The sequence below is a fragment of the Schistocerca cancellata genome, chromosome 4, assembly GCF_023864275.1.
Source record: "Schistocerca cancellata isolate TAMUIC-IGC-003103 chromosome 4, iqSchCanc2.1, whole genome shotgun sequence".
Classification (NCBI taxonomy): domain Eukaryota; kingdom Metazoa; phylum Arthropoda; class Insecta; order Orthoptera; family Acrididae; genus Schistocerca; species Schistocerca cancellata.
The window spans coordinates 640926637-640951363 of NC_064629.1; the positions used below are offsets into that span (position 1 = coordinate 640926637).

Sequence of the window (24727 nt, forward strand, 5' to 3'; positions counted from 1 at the left end):
CAGTCAGATGATGTCTGATTGCCCACTGCTGAAGTGTTACGTAATGACACCCTTTGTTTTCTATTAGTAAGATATGACTGAAACCACTTTGCAGCACTACCAGTGATGCCATAATATTTTAATTTACTTAAAAGAATGCTGTGATTCACAGTCAAATGCCTTTGACAGGTCACAGAATATGCCAGTTGCCTCTAATTTGTTGTCCAATGAATTAAGGACATTTTTGCTATAAGTGTAAATAGCTTTCTCAATATCAGAACACTTATGAAACCCAAACTGTGACTTCGACAGTATGTTATTTTCACTAAGGTGATTAAGTAGACGCTTGAACATAATCTTTTCAAAGATTTTTGAAAAAGCTGGCAAGTGAGATCGGTCGGTAATTTGATGGCATTTCTTTGCCCCCTTTCTTGTGGAGAGGTATAACTGCAGCATATTTAAGCCAGTCTGAGAATGTTCCTGTGACAAGTGCTTGATTACACAAATAACTTAAGATATGACTAAGCTCACATAAACACTCTTATTGACTTTGTTGATATGTTATCATAACCACTAGAATGCTTTGATTTCTAGGACTTTATGATGGGTTCTATTTCTTTGGGTGAAGTAAGTGTCAATTCCATTTTACTGAGATTGATTGTGCGCACTGGTCTCGGATATTCTATTGCATTATTTACTGAACCTGACAACCCCATGCTATTAGTAACAGAGACAACATACTTGCTTAAATGGTTTGCAACACAACACGCATTTGTTACCAGGGTTTCATTTATTTTTAGAGCTATTTGTTCCTCCTTATTTCTGGTCCTACCGCTCTCTGACTTAACTATATCCCATATTGTTTTTATTTTATTGCTGGATGTATTTATCTTCTTCTCCCAATACAGGTGTTTAGATTTCTGGATAACCTTCTTCAATATTTTGCAGTAATTTTTGTAATGAGCTATAATGCTAGTATCAAAGGTGTCCCTACGTAACAGATAGAGTTCCCTTTTTGTCTCACATGATATCTTTATCCCTTGTGTGATCCATGGTTTCTTATTAGACCTCTCCTTAATTTGAGTTACCTTCAGGGGAAAACAATTTTCAAATAAGGTGCTAACTTTATTAATGAATGTTTTGTATTTTCCATTTGTGTCTTGGATGCTGTAAACATCCATCCAATTAATTTATTTGAGCAATCACCTAAATTTCTCAGTTTTTGACTGTTTTATTGGCCTTCTGTACTCAGTTCTGATAGATGCTTTACCCTGACAATTTTCAAAATTTAATGTTAGGTGTTGCATGTCATGGTCAGATAGCCCATTTACTACTGGTTTTGTAATGTGGCTTAGTTGCCTAGAATTGTTTATAAATATATTATCAATGGCAGTCTTAAAACATTTGTATACTCTAGTTGCGAAATTTACAGTAGAAATTAAATTGAATGACAACGTAACTGATTTCAGTAACTGTTCACTGACAGTGTTTAAAATTACCACCAACCACTAGTTCTTTGTTTTTTTAATTTTAGATGAGATGATAAATCTTCAAGACCGTTTATAAACAGGTTGAAATTTCCTGAAGGTGCTCTGTATATGGCTACTATTATAAAGGACCTATTATGAAATTCTATCTCTGTTGCACATGCTTCTAAGTGCTGCTCTAAGCAAAATTTATTAATGTCAATATTCTTAAATTTAAAACTGTTTTTAACAAATGTGGCAACTACTCCTTTCTCCATCTTTTGTCTACAGAGGTAGGAGGCTAACTTAAATTCTGTAAGGTTTAACATATCTATACCAGTGGTCACATGATAGGCCTATCGAGGCTACAGTGCTTCGGTCCATGATATTTCTACTTATGTTGGTCGAGATTGCATGACTCATAAATATGGAATCAATGAGTTTAGGAGGATTATACTCAATGCCATGATGGAACTGGTGGCCCCACAACGAACACCCGAGAAAACAGACATTGTTTCTTCACAGTGTAGGATCATTCAGCCACATTACACACGATGAGTCAGGAAACTGATTTCTTTGCCGCAATACAAATATCCACATGGACAGTACAATGAAGTCTGGAGTATCATGAACTCTCAACATGGTGACAATTGCTGTGGCTTCCCTTGATATTGTAGCAGATGTAGGTGAGCCCACAGTGGTGCACCAAGAAAACAAACATTAGCAGATTGCATCTGTCATTGTCATCACCACAGATGTCAGTCATGAAGTGTAATCGTATGGGGTGGTATTGGGTACATAATACGCTCACCTCTGGTCAGTGTAGCAGGTAATTAGGACAGCAGGTGTTACATTACCAACATGTTAAGGCCATTGGCTGTGTTCTATCTTCAATGTCTGTGATATCTTTCAACAAGATAATGCATAACCACATACTGCCTGTGATGCCCTGCTCTACCTCAACATAGAGCATGTTTGTTTCCTTGGCTGGCACATTCTCTATGCCTCTTATCTGCTGAAAACATATGGGCATAGATTGCCAAAGGCTGGCATACCACCACTCACCAACAAGAACAATTTGACTCTATGCCCAGTAGGGTTAGAGCTAATGTTGCTGGCAGAGGTGGCAGCTCAGTGTACTAAATAAGTCATCCTGTAAGTGCTCAAATCATCTATAAATTTAATCTTATATTCTTCCTACTATACTGTACATGTACAATAAGGAGAATTTCACTACTTGCTATCCTTCCTGGTGTTACAGTTTAAATGGCTAGTGCAGTGTATTTAAAGTTCTTTATAGTGAAATATTCTTAGTAATCTACTGAGACCACTGATCTCTAGCTCCAGGGATTTTCAGTGTGTTGTTCCAGTTCTAATTTCATTTGTTTATATGTGACTGATTTATATACAATGCACCCCCCCCCTTTCCCCCAACACATTCATGCACTTTTCTTTCATTTGTATTCTGATTGCATTAAGGTATGAATCTGTACCCACATGCAGGTACCCAGATGTGCCATGCAGCCTAATAATTGGTTCTTAAATATTTCTCTAAGCATGTAATAAACCAGTTAATGTCGTTTCAGTATCCAAAACTTTTGGTGCACATTTGCTGTTCTATGTCTTTGGAAAAGGATGTACACTAACCCCAACAAAAATACTATTGCATAGCCCCATAAGTATTTTTCCCTCTTGCTTTCACCCCCAGTAAACATCCTCTAATAATACTATCATTGTTTCCCTAACTGATAATAGCATTCCAAAAATATTGGATTATTGTCTTTCGCAAAACTGGAAGGAATCCGAAAACTTGACAACTGGATGAGTCCATTGGAGGCACATTGTTTTCGAATTTGCTTCTTTGCACTGGAGGAACCAAGTCTCATGCTACAGTATATTAGTTGTTTGTCTGATGATTTAGGGAAGTCGGAGAGTGTCTAAGATAGCGAATCATCCAAGACTTGAATCGAAGCAATGAACACCCATACCCAAAGCAGCCATTCTTTGTCTCTTTTAAGAGGTTAATACATTGCCTCCTTCTTCAATATTGCACAACTAATGTTCACTTTTTAAAAGACAACAAACGCATGATTTCGTAACAGATCAGTAATGCAGTTTTTCTCACTGTCATTATCATAACAGATTAATATCTATGTAAAAATAGGTCTCAAAAATTTCACTACCTTTCGGAAAATTGGTTTCAGCCTTTGCAAATTTTCAATTTTCAGATCCTTCCTGGGATGTTCGTCAGTTGATACTAACGTAGTTCCATCTCTCTGTGGTACAGGAACTGGTACAATTTCCTTATCAAAGTGTCCTTCTTGCTGAGATTTTGCATAACGATGCTGAGACTGAAGGGCAAACTCATCTTGTTGCTCACGAGTAATTCCCTCTTTGTCAGCAATTCTTTCCGCTGAAACATAAGAATGCCTATCTGAATCCTGCTAAAACAACAAATTATTTTTACTTCAACTATTTTCTTTCATTATAGTTACAAAATTTACAGTTTTCACATTAAGCTAAAGAAAGGAACACAAATTAATTGTATCAATTCACTCCTGATAGACGAGAGTTTGGTGCACTAACACTTATACACAGTGCAAAAGCACTCATGCATAGCAGCACTGCCACAACAACACAAGAAAGGAAGTGTTATATAGTATTTAAGCATTGTGTAACATACTTTCAAGAGGAGGAAACCAATACTGGAATAACAGTAAGACACTGCAGCCAACACATTGGTTGTGTGACTTATTTCATCCCCAGATTTTGTACAAGATGATATATCAAAGGAGTTTATTCCAAAAACAAGATGTTAGTCATGCCATTTATAATTTCCAGTTACTGAAATAAAGTATTTTTCATTTCTCTTCAGTTGACATGTATTAAACAGAGCTACAATTTTATCAAGATATGATCTGATGCATGGATTACTCTCTTTATGATCTATCAGTAGATTTGAATTTTGTTATATGTCATAACAACAGAAACTTTACCTTTCATGTATCTACAGAGACAAAAGAGCGAAGGGAGTGTAATCACATTATATTACTATGCATGCCAAACAATGTCACTATGCAGAAACATCATATCTCTCAATTGTTATTGAACAATGAAAAGCATGTTCAGTGGCTCATTCTATTGAAATTACATTTCCTCTTCAAGTCTATTCAAACTGGCCTGCAAAGTTTCGTACCGTGTCATAATATTCAACCAAGATCACAGATAGTCAACAGTGTGTTGATCACACTCCATAACTGACTATAATGCAGTAATGGCCCATTTATGAAGTTCAGAAGCATCTCTTTTTGCCCAATACCAAAAGTTGTGTTTGCTTAAGGAATGACAAGAGATCACTCTCATTCTGTCTGTGGTTAACTTCAAAGCAGCAGACAATTTCTTTGAAGAGCTTCAAACATGAATCATTATTGATTGTTCTCACTTGAGTAACATTAAATGCTTTGGAAATATACTGTATTCTATGTGCTTTTTACAAATAAAGATTATTGTCTTCCTTATTTCAATTGACTTCTTACTGTCATTCATGATTTGGGGTAAATTTCCTATATCCAATACAGCACAAGCGTAACGGAGTTGGTTGGTTACTTAGTTAACTCCACATATCACACATCATGATGTGATTTCTATTGAAATAATGCAGTAAAAGTTCATTTAGAAGCTATGTACACAAAACTTGTATGTGTATCTGGACATACTTGCTATTTACATATTACTAAATAGCAAAAGAGAATGTGATTGTATTATTCTGGGAATTATTGAAGACAGGATGTAAGTAAGTATTATATTGCACATAAATTAATATGCAAAGTCTAGTATGCTGACTAAATTCTAATAATTAATGACACACACACACACACACACACACACACACACACACACACACACACACACACACACAAATTCATTCATTCATTCATTCTCATTCTCTCTCTCTCTCTCTCTCTCTCTCTCTCTCTCTCTCTCTCTCTGATCGATCAATCTAAAATCATCCTGGAAAAAAGGCCTACTCTTGTTATAGTTTGTCAGTTGTCAGAATCTGTACACCTTCCTTCAAAATTTCAACAAATCACAAAGTGAAATGCCACATGTTTTATCTGAATGTTTGAAAAAAAAAAAAAAAAAAAAAAAAAAAAAAAAAAAACTGCATGGAGGAATACTCATCAATTTACCATAAACAATGAGTGTTTCAACATCTCAAGTCATTAGTTTTTACAACAAAACAAGATTGACATGAGAATATAACCACAAGGTGTCTGGGAAGTGTGCGGAACTTTTGCTGGCCATTGTGAACAAAAACCTTAATATCTATTCTGTGCAACTGTTGAGAGTCACATGTAAACATTAAAAACTGCTGGTAGTTTTTCTAACCATGTTCAAGTGACATTTTTAAGATACAGGCACTATTCTTATGTGACAAATATTTTAAGGTACGTTATAAAAAATTTTCAGAAGATACTTGCAAACTGCACCACTTTCTTCACTCTATTTTTTAAACTTATTGAAGTAAATGATTGTTGGTTATTAAATGTAGCTGTGATGTTTCTTTCCAGGAGCAAAACCACACATTGTGTATGAAATCAGTAAGTTCCATGTGTTAACATTTCATCTGAAAACCTTATCCTTCACTTAATCTCATCAATAATAAGCCAGGGGGTTGATCTCTGGATAACTGAGTGACCAAGTAATATGACCTCCCTAGCTATTTCACAAATTAGGAAGCAGCACACAGAAAATACCAGCTACCTACAGTTCCAATAATGAGGTGGAGCCTATCATGATGAAAACACACTGCCACGAAGAGAAAAAAAAAAAGAAAAGAAAATAGAACACTTGAAGAGATCTGATGACAGCATATGACACCTGGGGGATAGTAGATGTACTGATAATGGTTTCTTCATCATCATCATCATCATCATCATCATCATCCACCAACAGTCACCATAATGGCATAGCTACCAGAGTGCCATCTGTTTCTACACTGTAACAGGGAATAATCAAAGGCAGAGGGCTCAGCGTGGAGCAAACGTGACATAAGCAGTCAACCATGCCAGGGGGAGACACTAGGGCTTCCTACAGCCTACTTAGCGAGTTCGAAAGGGGTCAAATTTGAACCTTCTGAGGCGGGATGGTCCTTTTGGAGAATTGCCACACAAACTGGATATGTTGCACCAGTTATGTAACGATGCTGGTCTCAGTGATCATGTGAACTTTCTGACACCCACATGTGAGTTTCTGGATGTCCACACAGCACAGACACCCACCACGATTGTCATATTGTAAGGTCAGCAGTGGTAGGTCATACAGCTACCACAGAACAGATAATATGGCTGGTGAGCCCAAATGTGTCAACACAAAGTGTCACGAACCAGTTATTAGCTATGGGACTACAGGCATCTGCACCTATAGCCCGTCTTCCACTCACCCACAGCATTGATGTACACGGCTTGAATGGTGCCACCAGAGGACCACTTTGAAGATGGAATGGTGCATCATGGTCTTCAGCCATGAAAGCAGAGTCTTCCTGCATGCAAGTGAAGGTCGTCTGCAAATACGACATAGACCTGGTGAGCGCTGTCTCGTAGAGTGAATTCATCCAAGACACACTGCCCCGCACCAGGTTCTATGGTCTGGGTGTGATAAGCTAAACCTCTTGTTTACCTATGGTGTTTCTGGATGGGATGCTAACTAGTGCTTGGTATGCACAGACTGTTTTTGGCCCAGTCTTTTGCTGTTCTTGCAACAGGAAGGTGAGGTGTTGTTCTGAAAAGATAGTGCTAGCCCACACATTGCCTGTGAACCACAATGTGCTCTGTAAGATGTGTAGCAACTTCCCTGGCCAGTACAAAACTTTGGACTTGTCTTCAATCAAGCACGTGTGGAACATAATGGGACACACAACCCTTACGTGAACAGGTTGAGCAGGCGTGGCATAATGTATTCCACGACAGTATTCACCATCCGTATGATCAACTGGATGCCAGAGTCAGCATCTGCATTTCTATCCATGGAGGTTACACCATGTACTAATGTGGGTGTTTCAGCATGGGTCAATACTTGGTAACTCAGAACTGCTTGTGCTATTGATCTGTAAACATGATCATTTCATGTACTCAATATGCATTTTTGCAACAATGAATCTTGAGTGAATTGGAAACATCTAAAGGTGAACACTTTTTGTCATCAGTGTACATAATCATATATCTAGTCAAAGGAACATTCAACAGTCCTAGTACTATAGCTTGCAAAACACAGTTATACATGTCCCTCCGTATCACTGTGGGCTCTTAACACCATGTTCAATGCAAACTGCACAGTATATTGCTTGGGAAACAATTCAGAAATTTTTTATCCACACTATTTTGCTGTTTTTGCTTTTTTAATCACCAAAAGTGACTTATGAATACTAGAGGTACACATAGTGTCAGCAATGAAAATGATTCCTAGTATCAAATGTCGATTGGTTTCAACCTGATACCAAAGCTGTAACCTCTGTGGATGGACGCAGATTTTGCTCGTGGCACAGAAGAAAGGTTCTAGTATTTTACAATTGGTCATATAGTTATTACTGAAGCTTCAATACATGTACTTATTCATTTCAGGCTGGTAATATGACTACAGTGGGCCTCATCAATAATTTTCAATTGTTCCTCCACATTCCATCAATGCATGCGTTTTGATGATACATGAGCATTACACCCTGGCAAACAGACACAATCAGGCTTCTGTGCCTCAGACAAGATCGTGGTGTTCCCATAAGGAAACAGTGGTACTTCAATTACAGAAGTCATAAAAATTGAGTCTCACTACACACCTGCATGGATCTGTGACATGTTGTCCAAATGTCATTAAACAACACTAGTTGCACTGTATGTCTAGCACAAAAAATAATAATGACTTGCACAAATGATTTATTTTTATTTTAAACTGTTAATACACTGGTAACTTATTCAAACATGTTTCTGCTGGGACAACATTATTGCGCATCAGAGTGTGTTATTACCTGAAGAAAACTGAAACATCCGGATTTTTAAATGTTTAGTTTCCCTGCCACTTGAACTTGACAAGAAATAAAATATCAGTTTCCCACTGTTGACATTCAAATAGTTCAATCCTGATATGATTCAGAATGTAACACATGTTTATATTAACTTACTTGCTAAAAATTATGTAACATCTCCTAGAATATTATGCATTCCTCCACAGATGCACAGGATATTACACATGAACTTCTGCTTTGGTACCTCATATACAAATGAGGATATTTTTAATACTTAACAGTTGCCTGAAAATGAAACAGATTGAAAATCAGCTTGCAATTTAATTATCACAGTGGGAAATCTGTAAGATCATGTTGTTCAAACACTACTGTTCATGAAAATTATGACAGCATGAAGAAAAGGTCAGAAATTTAGCTCACATATGACCTATGTGATAAAAATAAATGACTAAATGCACAGAACAACAAAACTATATAAAACATTAGTATTTGGTTCAGCTACCCCCTTATGAGAGCTTCTACACACCATCACATCAAATAACACAGACTTGCAGGAATGGCATTTTGAACAGTCTCTACCGCAATAAATATTTCAGCTACACTGCTACTGAACTGAGTGATTTATAAATGGGGAAATTCTAAACTTATTGAACACAACATGACAGCTGAACAGATTAGTCAGGGAAATATGGGTGTACATCATATAAGGAAATACTACAGCACGCTCCATACAACAAGTGGGTTAATAATGTCCCATTGGAACACAGTTCCAAGAATTCATGAAATAAAATAAAGCATACCACATTGGACTCTACAGCTTCCTTAATGTAATGTTACAGAAGGTGTCCTATTCAAATGTGACCTAATCACACACTCATTCTCATTTGCATCCACTCATGCCAAATTCTATGCGATTCAGTCCATTACTCTAGTCCTACTGTAAAACCTATCATTAAAAGACAATATGGAGATATGAAACAAGCTACAACAATCAAACAGGGGAGTGTGGATGGCTGATCAGGCTAAAATGGAATAGTCAGCAGAGGGAATGTGACAGTAGTTCCAGTTATTCTTCGTTTCATGTACAAAGTCTATTGCTTTTGCATAAAAGTGATAACTCACAGGGGAATGGACATTAGCTGGGATATCGACTACAATATTTCTTCGAACTCTCATGTGCCTAACAAACCAGTAATGACACCTTCCCCCCACCCCTCCCCTCCACAAAAGTGTAAAATATGAGGTTTCTGTATGTTTTAGATGTGTCTCACTGGTCCATGAAGAATTTCTAGCCATGATCACATCTCTTGGATCCACTGCTTACAAGGTTGCATATTTATGCAATTCAGGCGAGAATAGAATAAATGATACTGTTCAGACTTTAAAGTACATAAAACCACTGTGTGATTCATTAACATAAAATATGGCAAAAAAAAAAAAAGAAAAAAAAAAGAAAAAAAAGTCTTTACATTGTGTTCACTGTACTAGGGAGGAACGAAAGCAGTGGCTGAAAGGGCAATTGTAGAAGCTACCCTCTACCTTTTCTGCACACTCCCCCCACTGGTGGCCTCATTGTACAACACAAGTAGGAAGCCTTCGGTTCCCATGGGTTGAGACAAACTGGCAAACTATGCCATCAGACAATGCTGTGTGGTACATGTATGCACACTGCATTACAAGTTGCTCACTTGAAAATTATACAATACCCAAAATTGGCAGATAGCGCATTGCAATTAAGATTCTACAGCCAGAAATGGACAGTCATTTTACACAATTTATTATGGCTGTGAAACCATATATCAAGAAACTTTTTAGAAAATTGTGTAGTGAAACAGGGGCTTCTCCACATTAATGTATTCTCATGAGATTTAGAATACATATTACAACAAAATACATTATTACTGCCCATCTGTTAAATTATCAATCTATTTCAGTTTTGATTATGTGAATATTTAAGCATTCCTCAGCCCTGTATGTTAGTTTTAAACTCTGTACAAAGAAGAAAACACCGGTCGTTTGTTCCCCACAAGTAACACTGACACATCCCAGCACAGACAATGGACACTGAGGTGGCAAAAGTCATGGGATAGTTAGATGTACATATACAGATGGCAGTAGTATTGCATACACAAGGTATAACAGAGCAGTGCAATGGCGGAGCTGTCATTTGTACTCAGGCGATTCATGTGAAAAGGGTCCAATGTGATTATGGCCACACGATGGGAATTAACAGGCTTTGAACACGGAATGGCAGCTGGAGCGTGACGCGTGGGACATTCAATTTCAGAAATTGTTTAGGAATTCAATATTCCAATATCTACAGTGTAGAGAATGTGCTGGGAATACCAACTTTGATTACCTCTTTCCACGGACAATGAAGTGGCTGATGGCCTTCACTTCACGACCGAGAGCAGGGGAATTTGCATAGAGTTCTCAGTGCTAACAGACAAGCAACACTGCATGAGACTGCAGAAATCAATGTGGGACGTACGACGAATGTATCCGTTCGGACTGTGCTGCAAAATGTGGTGTTAATGGGCCAAGGCAGCACATGACTGATGCAACTGCCTTTGCTAACAGCATGACAATACCTGCAGCACCTCTCTTGGACTCTTGGCTGTATCTGTTCAACCCTAGATGACTGGAAAAGCGTGGCCTGGTCAGGTAGGTCCTGATTTCAGTTGGTATGAGCTGATCGTAGCATTCACGTGTTGCATTGATCTCACAAAGCCATGGAGCCAAGTTGTCAATGAGGCACTGTGGGAGCTGGTGGTGGCTCTACAATAGTGTGGGCTGTGTTTACAAGGAATGGACTGGGTCCTCTGGCCCAACAGAACCGATCACTGACTGGAAATGGTTATGTTTGGCTGCTTGAAGACCATTTGCCCCCATTCATAGACTACATGTTCCCTAACAAGGATGCAACTTTTATGAATGACAATGCAACATGTCATTGGGCCATAGTTGTTTGCAATTGGTTTGGAGAATATTCTGGATGATCTATTTGGTTAGCCATACTACCTGAATGAATCCCACTGAAAATTTATGGGACATAATCAAGAGGTCAGTCCATGCACAAAACCCTGCACTGGCAACACTTGCAATCACAGATGACTATAGATTTAACATGGTTCAATCTCTCTGCAGGGGACTTCCAAAAACTTGTTGAGACCATGTCGAGTTGCTGCACTACACTGGGCAAAATTGAGGTCCAACACAATATCAGGAGGTATCCCATAACTTCTACCACCTCAGTGTTTGTCCGGCAGCTGTTTTGCTTCATACTGATATATTTTTGGTGGTAGAGAGGAAAGGGAAGATGACAGGGAAGGGATTGGAGAGAATGAATGGTGATTATAGCTTTGGGGAGGGGAAGGAACAGGAAATATAACATTTAGTGCAATTTATTGCTGTTTAATTGCCCTTTTCTGAAAAGTCACTCAGAGGAGTCATTTGTAGCAATGATGCTTTCAGCAAACTTTACTTGGATGTGTTCTTTCAGAAAGTTATTTTCTTGTAGATTTACAGCATGGCATCTGCCTTCCACTGTGATGTCATCAATGGCTTCCTCAAGTAGTCTGCACATTTTTATTTCAGTCTCAATGCACAATTTACAGATGTGACCTTTCATTTCAAAGCGCCCCTACAGCCTCTATCTGGTTGTAATGGCAGTGATAAGGAGGCAGCCTCATAGCTCGTTTCTGCTGCTTAGCTGTTGAATTCAAATCGATTGTGAAGGGTGCTTGTGGAACCTGACTTCCCCCAATATTTCCTTTTCCCCTTTTCCATATAGCGGCCTAAAATTGAAATGCTTTTGTCTTCCCACCACTATGCAATTTCTTCCTTCTTCGTATTTGAATTAAGAAATTTCTCATTTTTTCTTTATATGACTATCACACAACCCCCTTCTAATCCACATAATAAATCTAACAATCAATTTGTAAATACAATGCTGAATTTGTGCAATGTAAATAACAGCTTCAGACTTCTGATAAAGCCATAGTCAGAAGATCCTGCATGACAGACAATAAGTCTGTTTCCTTTGCCAGCTGGCAATTAAAAACTGCCACTGCAATTTGAATCCTGCCAGATGTGCTTCCTTGTGTCATTTTGCCTGAGCCAGACCTCGTTAAGATGAATAATAGAGTGAGGATTTTCTTTTCTGATGATGTGGATATTTCTCAGAAAAGCTGCCCTGCCCCCCCCCCCCCCCCCCACACACACACACACAAAAGCTCTCATCATCAGTGTGCATCTTCCATCATCACATTTTCTGTACCTAAATCCCAGAGGTTTTGGAATTGTTCTAACCGAATGTCAGTCCCCTGTGAAAGCAATCTTGTTGTGTAAAACGTCTGTAATCCTTTGCATAGTAGGATATGTGCCACAGTCATAAAATTTCAATACAGTACAATCAAAAACCTCTGTTTGGAAATTATCCAAACGAGTGACAGTTCTTTCACAAATATCTTTCCTCGGAGACTGAAAATTCACTTCTTGGCCACAGCCAATGCACAGGCTTTCGCAAATATTCTCTGTACAGTTTGTAGAAAGCACCACACACCTTCGTTGTTGCAACCTACAGCACCAATAAAATTTCACCTTCTTGCATTTTATTTAAGGTCACAAAGAAAAACATATACCTTGTATGGAAGTCCTTTTACTTGGTTCTGCGTGTCTTGGAATTCAGTCATCTTAACTTGAAAACAAAAACAGCAATACCACATCATGGAAAAACTCTGCTCTCTTTGCAAACATGCAGGACTTCCATACTGAACACATAAGTGAATATTAATCATATGAACGAATTTATCCATAGTGGATGCTGTTGAACTCCGTGGCTGTTTCTTTTTGGTATTCCTGTGATATACAGTGTCTCAATTTTACCTGCTATTATGATGTAGGTCAAAGCAATGAATTAAAATTTGTACCAGTGCTGGTAAAAATTTTAATTCATTGCTTTGGCCTAGACCATTATCATACATAAATGAAAGATTGACAGCAACAAAGTTGCAAAGCTGTGCCAACAGCACTGTGCCTTCTGATGTTACTTGGACAGCATCATTGAGAGAAATTACACTATGGCAACAATGTGAGCTTAGAGTCACAGACTAAGCCGACCAGGCCAGGGGTTTTTTTGCTGGCACTTACAAACTGAAGAAGGACAAAGGGTGGGCGAACTCATCTACTTCTCTGAGCTGCCACTTTCACTGCTCTCTCGTACAGTATAATTCTTTCTACATTCTTCTGTATCTGGGAAAACTATAGGTGGCCTCAAAAATAGCAACAAAAGTCTTTACTGCTGCTTAGGAAGTGTCATTTGATCTGCACCATTTGTGTGAATCTGCAATGGCTTCACTGCCAATGGATAATTTGTGAAACTAGGCTCAACTCAACATGAGCAGTACTATGAATGACAGGTAACTGCAGAGCAGACAAGCTACCATATGCTTAAGACGAGGAATCACTACCAGGTGGCACCTGACAGCTCACTGAGACTAAAAATGGAACTGATTCTAATAACTCCAGATACCTGCCAAATGTAACTGCATTGAGTTGATCACTTTCAGGTACAACTGCCTTGTTACCTACACTCCATAATAAAACAAAGATCACACAAGTCTTTTAGAGCTTGAGCAGACATACTTAGGATATTCTCCATAATCTGTAGCTATCATGTTGAGTATCTCAATGCCCATTGTTTTCAGATTTCTTAGTGATTGTAACCACACCAGTTGGCCATTGGAGTCGATGCCTAAAACTTCGCTAATTTAAAACAGTTTCTGTTACACGTAACTGAAATGAATTAAAAACTACTGATCTCACCACTTGTCTATTTTTATTCTTCAGTTCAGCTCCATCTTCCTTTCAAAACAGTAAACACTATGTGTATAGAAAAATATTTGGATGGCAAAAGTCATAAGGAAACGGAGTATGTCCTTCAAAACCACATTTATAGAGCTATGAGGCTGGAATGAAAAGTAACACACACAAATTATTTCACAAGATAATTAATGCATTGGACAACAGACAAATATCTACACATACTAAGTTCCACTTAGCTACGTTTCAACGTAAGTTCCCTTACATATTTCTCCCAGTGGGGCACCATTTGCAAAATTTTCTGTTCATAGAAGTTTTGTTGTCTGGATGTACAGTTTCCTGTGCACAAGAAGTAGGCAACACAGGACTGTGAAACAAAGGTTTGGCATCTTGATACATTCTACAACTTCCTATAGTGTGTCAATATTAATTTTTCTTTATTTTATTGCCTTTATGACTTTTTCAGTTGAAATAAAACAGCAATACAATTTGTCTGATTAAAGTTTCAATAATGTGGATCAAACCAGCTATGGCTATGAGCTGTTTTAGTCATCGCATGGAGCATCTGTGATTATGGATTGACATAAAATAATCTTTTTTTGTTAAAATATAGCAGTCAATTTTTAAAAAATCAAGAGATTTCCTGAAACACTGAGTATTAGGTGTTTACAAAAGGTTTGAATATATGATTTCTGTGACAAGGAATACTGTTTTCATACTCAAGCTGAACTTGTTTTCAAAAAAATCCAGTCGTGTTTTAATAGTAGTAGTTAATGGTAATGACAAAGAACTACAAAAAGTACAGTGGTACTGCAAAGAACAATTTTTTATACTAATGTATGTACACAAGAATAGTGATGTTGAAGTTTTAGTGAATGTGACCTGCAAAAAGAAACACAATAGTGCAGAAAGCTTAAGGATCAATTTAATTTTCATATGATGTGTCACTGCCAAGTAACAGAGCTCATACTTTCAACAACTGCTTTCTAATTGTAGCAGCAAAAATAGAATTAAATGGTTCAATTGTAGAAGCAAGAGAATACATTAAATTTTCATTCCACAAAACTTTAAGAAACTAGAAGTAGCACCAACTTTCTTCACTGAAATTTACAGAATTATAAAACATGTAAACCATTTTTGTTCCAATACATTACAACAAAAACAGTTTAATGTATTTATTAATTAACCTTAAATATGGAAGTATTTCATGAGGAACTGACAGAAGAATCCATAAATAAGAATTATAAAAGTACTAGAAACAAATGCTCATGTGGTGTTGATAGGATTTCAAACAGAAGTCTGAAAAGTTGTTCCAACTTATTTATTATTAAGGTCCTTAGTGACATATTTAATGCATCCCTGGAACAGGGAATTTTTCCAGGCAAGTCAAAATATGCTATTGCTAAACCTCTTCAAAAGAAAGGTGACAAGACAGACCTAAACAATTATCATGCAGTTTCCTTATTGACATCACTTTCCAAAATATTCAATAGAGTAGTAATGTACTCAAGAGTGGTCTCACACTGAAGTAGAAACAATTTACTTAGCATATCACACTTTGGATTCCACAATGGTTGCCTGACTGAGTATTCTATTTATACATTCACTAATTGAAAAGTAAAAGCCTTAAAAAAAAAGTACCACCAACGGGTATTTTTTGCAATCTCTCCAAGTCATATGATTGTGTAGAATACATTACTCTCTCAGAAAAACTCACGGTTTACGCACAGCTGATCTGAATCATACTTCACAAACAGAATGCAAAAAGTCAAAAAGTTGTGCTGAATAATTCAAACAATGCTGATAGGGTAGAAAGTTTCAGTGGTCGGGGAGAAACTACAGAGTTCCACATGGTTCAATTTTGGACCTGCTTTTCCTGATGTGTTAATGACTTTCCAGTTAATATTCAACAAGCAGAATTGGTACTTTTTGCAGACGATCTTAGTGCTATAAATCCTACCACAAAGAAAGCAGCACGAGATCATGAATACTGTTTCCAAAGAATTATAAAGTGGTTATCAGAAAATGGACTCTCCCTAAATATTGAACACACACACACACACACACACACACACACACACACACACACACACACACAACAAGTAAAGCTACTTTTGCTTTTTGTATAACTGCTAACCTTAGAAACAAACAAATTAATTTCCAGACATATTGTACATTTTTTCCACTCAATGATATCTGGAATAATTTTCTGGGGTACTCATCACTTAGAAAGCAAGTACTGACTGCACAAAAACAAGAAGTAAGAATAAGTGGTGTTCATCCACACACATCAGGCAGGTACCTCATCATGGAGCTAAGCATTTTAACTATGCGGTCACAATACTAATATTCACTAATGAAATTCATCATAATTAATCCATCACAATTTGAGAAGAACAGTGATTTCCATACCTACAACGTTACCCATTACTGAAGCTATAAGTGGCTCAGAAAGGAGTACAGTACACAGCAAAAAAATTATTGATTATTTGTCCAATACATAGAACCTCTGACAGCTAACAAAGCAAGTTTTAATCCAACTACAATCATTTCTCTTGGGCAACTCCTTCAGTAAGATGAATTTCTACTTACAAACTGGTAACCAGTTAAGAAAACATCATCATTCCAATAAAAGAATCATTTAAATAACCTATGGAACATGTAAGTAACTAAAGAGAGGAATAGAAATTACACTTTTATTAGAAGACAATAATTGCATGTGTGACCACCACAGATGGTAATGCATGCTCTGCAACATGCTCCCATTCTGGCCATGAGGTTGGTAAGGAGTTCATGTAGTAGGGTGTTCCACTCCTCCTGATAACTGCTGGACAATGATTGATGCATGTGGATGTGCTGCAGTATGTCTCTCAAACACATCCCACAAATTCTTAATGAGATTAAGGTTGGGAGAATGGGCAGGTCAGTCCATTTGCCAAATACCCTCTTGATACAAGAGCACTTCCATCTTTGCTGAAGTCATGGCCACATGCACCCTGGAAAAGATGCACACTGGGAAGGAGCACAGTGTCGCAACAACACAGACCAGTGATTGTACCATGCTCAAAGATTTGGAGGTCAGTATTTCCATGCAACATAATGCCTCCCCACAGCTTAACAGCTGGACCACCAGAATAATCATGTTCGTCGATGTAGCTGAGAGCAGTTTCCGCCTGTAGCAATATGACAGTACATCCAGCATTGCCGTATATGATTGTTTTGATGAGCCATGTGTTATGGTACAAGGACATACGATGTTGTATTGGTGTACTGATCTCAAAAATCTTTGGACATAGTACACTCACTGTTCAGTATTACTGTGACACTGCATTCCTTCCTCAAGTGTGTCTTTTCAGGTGTGCATTCTGCCCTGTCTTCATTTTCATGGGCGAGAATGTGCAACTCCATCGAACAGCACAGGTGAAGGAGCTCTTGGGACAAGAAGATATTCAGGAAATGGCTTTGCCTGTCAGTTCCCCCCAACTTAAATCCCACGGAACACAAGTAAAATGCATTGGAGATGTATTGCAGCATGTCCACATGCAATAACGACTATCTAGCACTTGCCAACTGCACTGGTAGAGGGATGGAATGTCCTAGCCCAAGAATTCCTTACCCACCTTGTGGGCTGCATGGGAGTGCACTGCAGAGCATGCACTGCTGTCCTTGGTGGTCTCTCGTCCTATGTATGGTCCAGGTTTCATCAAGCTATGTTACTTCGAAGCGACACATCAAGTGAAAGTTACTTTCAGTGTCATGTAGAAGTTGTGACATGTTGTGGCAAATTATCACATTATTAATTTGCCTTGGTGCAAGATTTTCAGAGAACCACAGAGACTAGCAGATGCTGAACATGAGCAATGGACTGAAGCCACAGTATACGATATTGCAGCCATACATAAACTGACAGAATGCAAAGCTAGAAAGAAAGAGATCTAACTTTTAAAAGGAAAAATTAACAATGGGTCACAAAATAAGGAGTCTAGTCAAATCTAAGTCGGTTTACTGTCATGTACAACACAGAATCAAATATCCATTATGAGAGTAAGGCTGTCAACAAGAACTAACATTTCACAATGAAAGCACATTTTGTGGGCACATTAAAGTGAAGACAGAGCTGAATTGGTAACCTCAGGAGTGTGTGCTCTTAATTATATTTACACACATTGTTTTAGCAAATTACAGTATTCCATAGATGATTAAGTCCCAGAACCTTCCAGAAATCACAAATGTTACACAATAAAGAATTGCCAAAACCAGGAATTGAACCAATGATGTGCACATCACCAGCCAGCAAATACAACCATACACCAAGACAATCGATTTGCCCCAGTGTACTTAGTAACCTATTTGTGTTGTACGAGTAGAAGGGATGGGGCCTGGTGAGTAAGAAGTGACAATCCAGAATGAATTTTTCACTCTGCAGCAGTGTGTCAGCTGATAGCTCAGTAAGTGGAGTAAATGCTCATGAGATGAAAAGGTTGAAGATTTGAGTCCCAATCTGAAACAAAGTTTTAATCTGCCATGAAGTTTCAAAAAGTGACTTCTTTTTTAAGGAGGGGCTTACAAGCCCATACACCATGTACCCACAATCAAGCTGAGATTGTACAAAGGCCTTTGTCACGAGAAGGGCTACAAAAAACTGCTACTACAGAGTGCTTGCACATAAATAACAACTAAAAGTTCATGTTATATGCCTGCACATAAGCACACTAAAACACACATGGAAGTAGTACAAAGTACATTACAAAATTGTAAAAAAATTTGACTTGGAAAGGCATGACTTATCAAAGATTAAAAAAGGATTTGTTTAAATTTGCAATTACGCTTCTTGACTATTCATCAGACATAAAATCTTACGACATTTGTCTCAGTCTGTGGTTTATTATTGCGGCTATCCATATTCCAAAATGTTTATTGCCCATTGAAACTGTAAAACATAACAACAAAAATTCATGTAGTGTGCCTGCATGTAAGCACAATAAAAGAATCATCACTGTAGTTTGTGGGCACAAGATTTTATCTTTCAACACATTAAAATATTTATTTATCTTAAAAGGATATATTTCAATGTTTTATCTTTTTTGTATTAAAAAGGTAATACATCATAATTACAAAAGGACTTGTTTGACTTGCCAGTACACTTCCTGACTATACACGTCAAACATGGAAACCAAAGACTTTTCTTCCAGAAACAAACACTGCAGGGCAAAAAAATAGTAAAGGGAAATGTGGTTGTCTATATACCCAACTTCAGAAAAGTGATTATAGAAGTTGTTATAGTTTTTATGTGCCTTCACAACAAATTGTCAAAAACACTAAAAAAACCATTTCCTAATATTACTGATTTGCCAGTTGATTAGCAGTTCTGGAGCCACTTGACTCAATGCATTCCAATTCCTCCAAGATGCCAAATTGTTTCCTTTCCCCCCTGTGTGCAGAATTGTCATGCTACTTTCTAGTTCTGCTAGTGTATGGCTGCTATCTTTTAAATGGGAGCCTAACGCACTGCTTGCATACCCGTGTTCTTTAAACCTCATTTTCAAGACTCGCCTGGTTTGTCCCACGTAAAAACATTCACATGATTTGCACTTTAGTTTATAAACTACTGTGGGTGTGGGTCTTACAAAACTTTTTTTGCACAGGTTCCAGACTGTGCTCCAACAACCTGCCCAAATTGTTAACCATTTGGAATCCAACTTGAGCATTAAACTTTTTGTACAAACTTGTGGTCTTTTGTGAAAATGGTCCAAAAAACATTAACACAATGTATTTTACTTTTTCTCTACATTCCTTAGCAAAAGCTTTTTCACCAAGTTTCCTAATATTGGCTTCATTGTATGCATTTGAGAGACTGATCTGTACAGTTGTCCTGATTTCCTTATTTGGCATAACCTTTGGAACATAGAAGAAACGACTTTTTTTTGTTTCCAGGATGGCAAGAATATATCGGGATGATAAGGTCTGATGCTGTTGGAATCCAAAAAATACCTAGTTCAAAGGGCCAACTCTGTATTTTTTTGGAAATCAACAACATGAGATTTTATCATCCCGATAGTTTCTTGCCATCCTGGAAACCAAAAAAAGTTGTTTTTTCTGTCTATGTGTCCTAGATTACCAAAGTTTGATTTAAACAAGTATGTAATAAATAAGGAAATTGGGACAATTGTGCAGCTCAGTCTCTGAGATGGGTACAATGAAGCCAATATTAGGAAGCTAGGTGAAAAAGTTTTTGCTAAGGTTGCCCCAGGCAAAATGGAATATAGAGAAAAAGTAACACACATTGCTTTAATGTTTTTTGGACCATTTTCACAAAAGACTGCAAGTTTGTACAAAATGTTTAATGCTCAGGTTGGATTCCAAATGGTTAACAATTTGGGTAAGCTGTTGAGGCACAGTCTGGAACCTGTGCAAAAAAAGTTTTGTAAGACCCACACCCACGGTAGTTTATAAACTAAAGTGCAAATCGTGTGAACGTTTCTACGTGGGACAAACAGGGCGACACTACAAAATGAGGTTTAAAGAACATGGGTATGCAAGCAGCAGTAGTGCGTTAGGTTCCAATTTAAAAGACAGCAGCCACACTGGCAAAACTAGAAAGTAGCATGACAATTCTGCACACAGAGGGTAAGGGAAACAATATAGACATCTTGGAGGAATTGAAATGCATTGAGTCAAGTGGCTCCAGAACTGCTAATCAACGGGCAAATCAGTAATAGTAGGAAATATTTTTTTTTAGTGTTTTTGACAATTTGTTGAGAGAGGCACATAAAAACTATGACAACTTCTGTAATCACTTTTCTGAAGTTGGGTATTAGACAACCACCTTTCCCTTTACCATTTTTTGTTCCCTACAGTGGTTAGTGAATCCCACATTAATTAGGTTCACCAATGGTTCAAGAAGAAAAGTCTTCAGTTACCACATTTGATGATTAGTCAGGAAGTGCCCTGGTATATCAAACCAAGTCTTTTTGTAATGAGAACATGTTATCTTCTTATCTCTACAAAAAAGAAAAAATTAAATGTTGAAATGTACAGTCCCTTCCCTCTGTAATACTCTAATCAGTGAATTAAGAAAAATTTTTCTGTGTAATTTTGACACATTATCCTTTTTAGTTAAATAAATATTTTAATATATTTAAAGGTACAATCTTGTGTCCATGTACTACAGTGATGCTTGTTTTATTGTGCTTACATGCAGGCGCACTAAATGTATTTTTGTTGTTGTATTTTGCTGTTTTAATGGGCAGTAAACATTTTGGCATATGGGTAGCTGCAATAATAAACCACAGGATGGGACAAATGTCTTAAGATTTTACATCTGATGAATAGTCAAGAAGTGTAATTGCAAATCTAAACAAATCCTTTTGTAATCTTCGACAATTCATGCCTTTCCAAGACAAAACTTTTTTTCAACAATTTTGTAATGTGCTTTCGTGTACTTTGTACTACTACCACATGTTTTTAATGTGTCTATGTGCAGGCACCCAGCATGTACTTTTAGTTGTTATTTGTTACTGTTTTAATTTTTAGTGAACATATCGGCGTTTGCACAGTGGTAATGACATTAGGTGGTGCCCTCTTGCGCCACGTGGTTTACATAGCAAGTGTGAGTGCACTGAAGTAGTGGCTTTTCACAGTCCTACTCATGACCTAAATTCCCATTTCACAAGTTTAAATTATAGTCCATGAATGTATGAGTAAGGAACAAGCTTCCAAAGTTATTTTTGCTATGAAATGGTATGTACTGGTTCTGACAGTTTGATTTTTCACTTTTTTGTTAACATTTGGTGTTTTAAAAATGTATAACTAATTATTTGTTATATTTTTACACCAGGAAATCAAATGGGCAGAGCCTGAAACATGTCATTTGGAATAAATGCACTAAAAAACAACTAGTACCTGTTTGTTTGTGACTACTCAGCTTTTGTAAAATCCAGTTAATTATTTTAATAATAATGATTACACACCTCTCTTGGTAGTTTCAGGCCAACATACAGAATCAGATTAGGAAATGAAAACACTAAAAGTAGTAGATGAGTTTTGTTATTTGTGCAGCAAAATAAATGGTGATGGCCTAAGTATAGAGGATATTAAAATGCAGACTGGCAGTGGCAGCAGCAAGAAAATAGTTTCTGAAAAACAGAAATCTTTTAACATCAAATATAAATTTAAAGGTTAGGAAGCATTTTCTGAGTTTTCTTTGTCTATAGTGCAGTCTCTTACATGAGTGAAATGTGGATGATCAACAATCCAGGCAGGAAGGGAATGGAAGCTTTTAAAATGTGGTGCTACAGATGAAGGCTGAAGATTAGATGGATAGATTGCATAACAAATGAGGAGGTACTGTACTGAACTGGGGAGATAAGAGAGGAGGCAGGACACTTTCTGAGGCATCAAAGAACTGTCAATATGATATTAGAGGGAAGTATGGGGGGGGGGGGGGGGGCAAAAAGTGGAGGAGGAGAGCAAGAGATGAATACAGCAATCAGGTTCAAATGAGTGTAGGTTACAGTAGTTGGAAATGAAGATGTTTGTGAAGGTAGACTAAAATGGAAAGCTTAAACTAGTCTTTGGACTGAAAACAAAAACAACAACAACATGTAAAACTTCAAATGCAAAAGGGTGAGCAATTTTTTGTAGATGAAAATAAATATTTTTTTAATGAGGCTTCTCCATGTTATCACTTATTTGTATAAGGAAAAGAAATTCCACCACACAATTAATTTATGTGCGCATTACTTAATACACATAGTAGCTGAACTGTGGAATTTCTTTTCCAATAAATATTTTTATGCTTTGTGTGTATTTTATTCTCTATTGCAAATACTATTTTAATCCTCCGTTACTTTTGTTTGAAGTTCTGTACCTTCCGTCCCTAGCAAACATTGGTTTTCTTTGTCAGTACCTACAGTTTAATTTCTTTCATGTAACTTCAGTCCAACTATTCTCATTATATGGCTTTCTATCGGTATGCAAAACAGGGTTTGAAAATATTTTAACTAAAATCAGCTCAACAAATGCTTGGGTATGGTAAGATGAAGTCTTCCCAGTTCATACCCTCCACCACCATCTCCAGCATGCAATCTCACACAATAAATTCTAACAATAGCACCAAACAAAATAAGAAAGGATTTTTTTGTGACATGAAGAATAAAGACTGTTCTCATAATGTTTTTCTCCCACTCAGCTGTGCTGAACGTTTTATGAATTTGTGACCATTTCAGAGCAACTTTAGCTTCAGTTTCAGGTACTACCATAATTTATAGTAACTATACAACTTTTTATTGCCATACCAGAGGATGTTGGAGTACAACAGTGAGATATCCACAGAGTGGTATATTGCACTGACCACAGAGCTAAAGTGGCTGGAGATGATGCCATGGTTGCTTCCAGAATGATAGTAAATAAAAACAATAAACATAGCAGAGAGGAAGAAAAACAGTAAGAGAATTTCCATTATTCTCCATAACAAAATATTTCACAGCTGATGTCCAGTGCGACGGAAGGAATAAGAAAAGAATTTTGATCTACAATTTTGTCAAAGCTTGTCACAAAGGATGAGCAAATTATATGAGTTAGTTTCCCATCATAGTTAGAAGTGTCACCCACAGTGTGTTAATTGCAAACTGCCTCACATGTTAATGTTGGAAAATATTACAACCAACACAGAAACTCTTCCCAGTACTGTCAGCACCAGAACCCAGAAGAATTATCTCCAATCATCCACCAACCAAAATGAAACTTACCAGTTTCTCCCATATGTACATTATAAAAAGCATCAGTCAGACCATCACACAATAGGGTGTCACGTAAAGATGTATCACCCATCTTTAATCCTTTCCTCATATTAGTAACATGAGGAGTTAAGCTCATTGATTCCTGTCCACCACATACTGCAAGTTGTGCATCACCATTTCTGATACTCAGGTATCCATCAACAACAGCCCTATGGCAAATTAGGAGAAATGAAGGAAAAGATAATGTAAGCCAGAGAATGGTAGAACTGCCTTTAAAACATCACCTACCTCATTCCAGAACCACACACCATATTGACAGAGTATGCTGGAACTGTGTACGACAATCCAGCACGTATTGCTGCTTGACGGGCCGGATTTTGACCTTGCCCAGCAGTTAGCACCTAGAACAAAAATCTTTTGAATAGAGATTACAACTATACCTAAAAATAATAGTAAAAACCATAATAATTTAGCTCTTAGCATAAATTCTGTAACTACAAAGAAAGGTAAATGAATCTGTAAACATAATTGACAGTTTGGAGTTGTGTGATTTACTAATGAATGGCATTCCCAACAAAATTTCCATTTGAGGATTTGTTAGAATTTAAAGAAGTTCCTTACCAAGTAACTGTAATAGTATGATGTGAGCGTTATCCAGTGACAACCAGATGGAATAAGATGTGGCTTGACAAATTATTATT

General features: G+C 37.3%; 1 protein-coding gene across 2 annotated transcripts in view; it reads right to left on the minus strand.

Moving 5' to 3' along the window:
* LOC126183459 (acetyl-CoA acetyltransferase, cytosolic-like) overlaps nucleotides 1-24727 on the minus strand; it is a 68646-nt gene that overhangs the window by 32432 nt on the left and 11487 nt on the right. For both annotated transcript variants that reach the window (XM_049925459.1, XM_049925458.1), the window contains exons 3-5: nucleotides 24315-24427; nucleotides 24036-24235; nucleotides 3629-3858 (exon numbers count right to left, since the gene is read on the minus strand). In XM_049925459.1, coding sequence (XP_049781416.1) covers nucleotides 3629-3858; nucleotides 24036-24235; nucleotides 24315-24427 — 543 coding nt within the window. The remainder of the gene's footprint in view (nucleotides 1-3628; nucleotides 3859-24035; nucleotides 24236-24314; nucleotides 24428-24727) is intronic.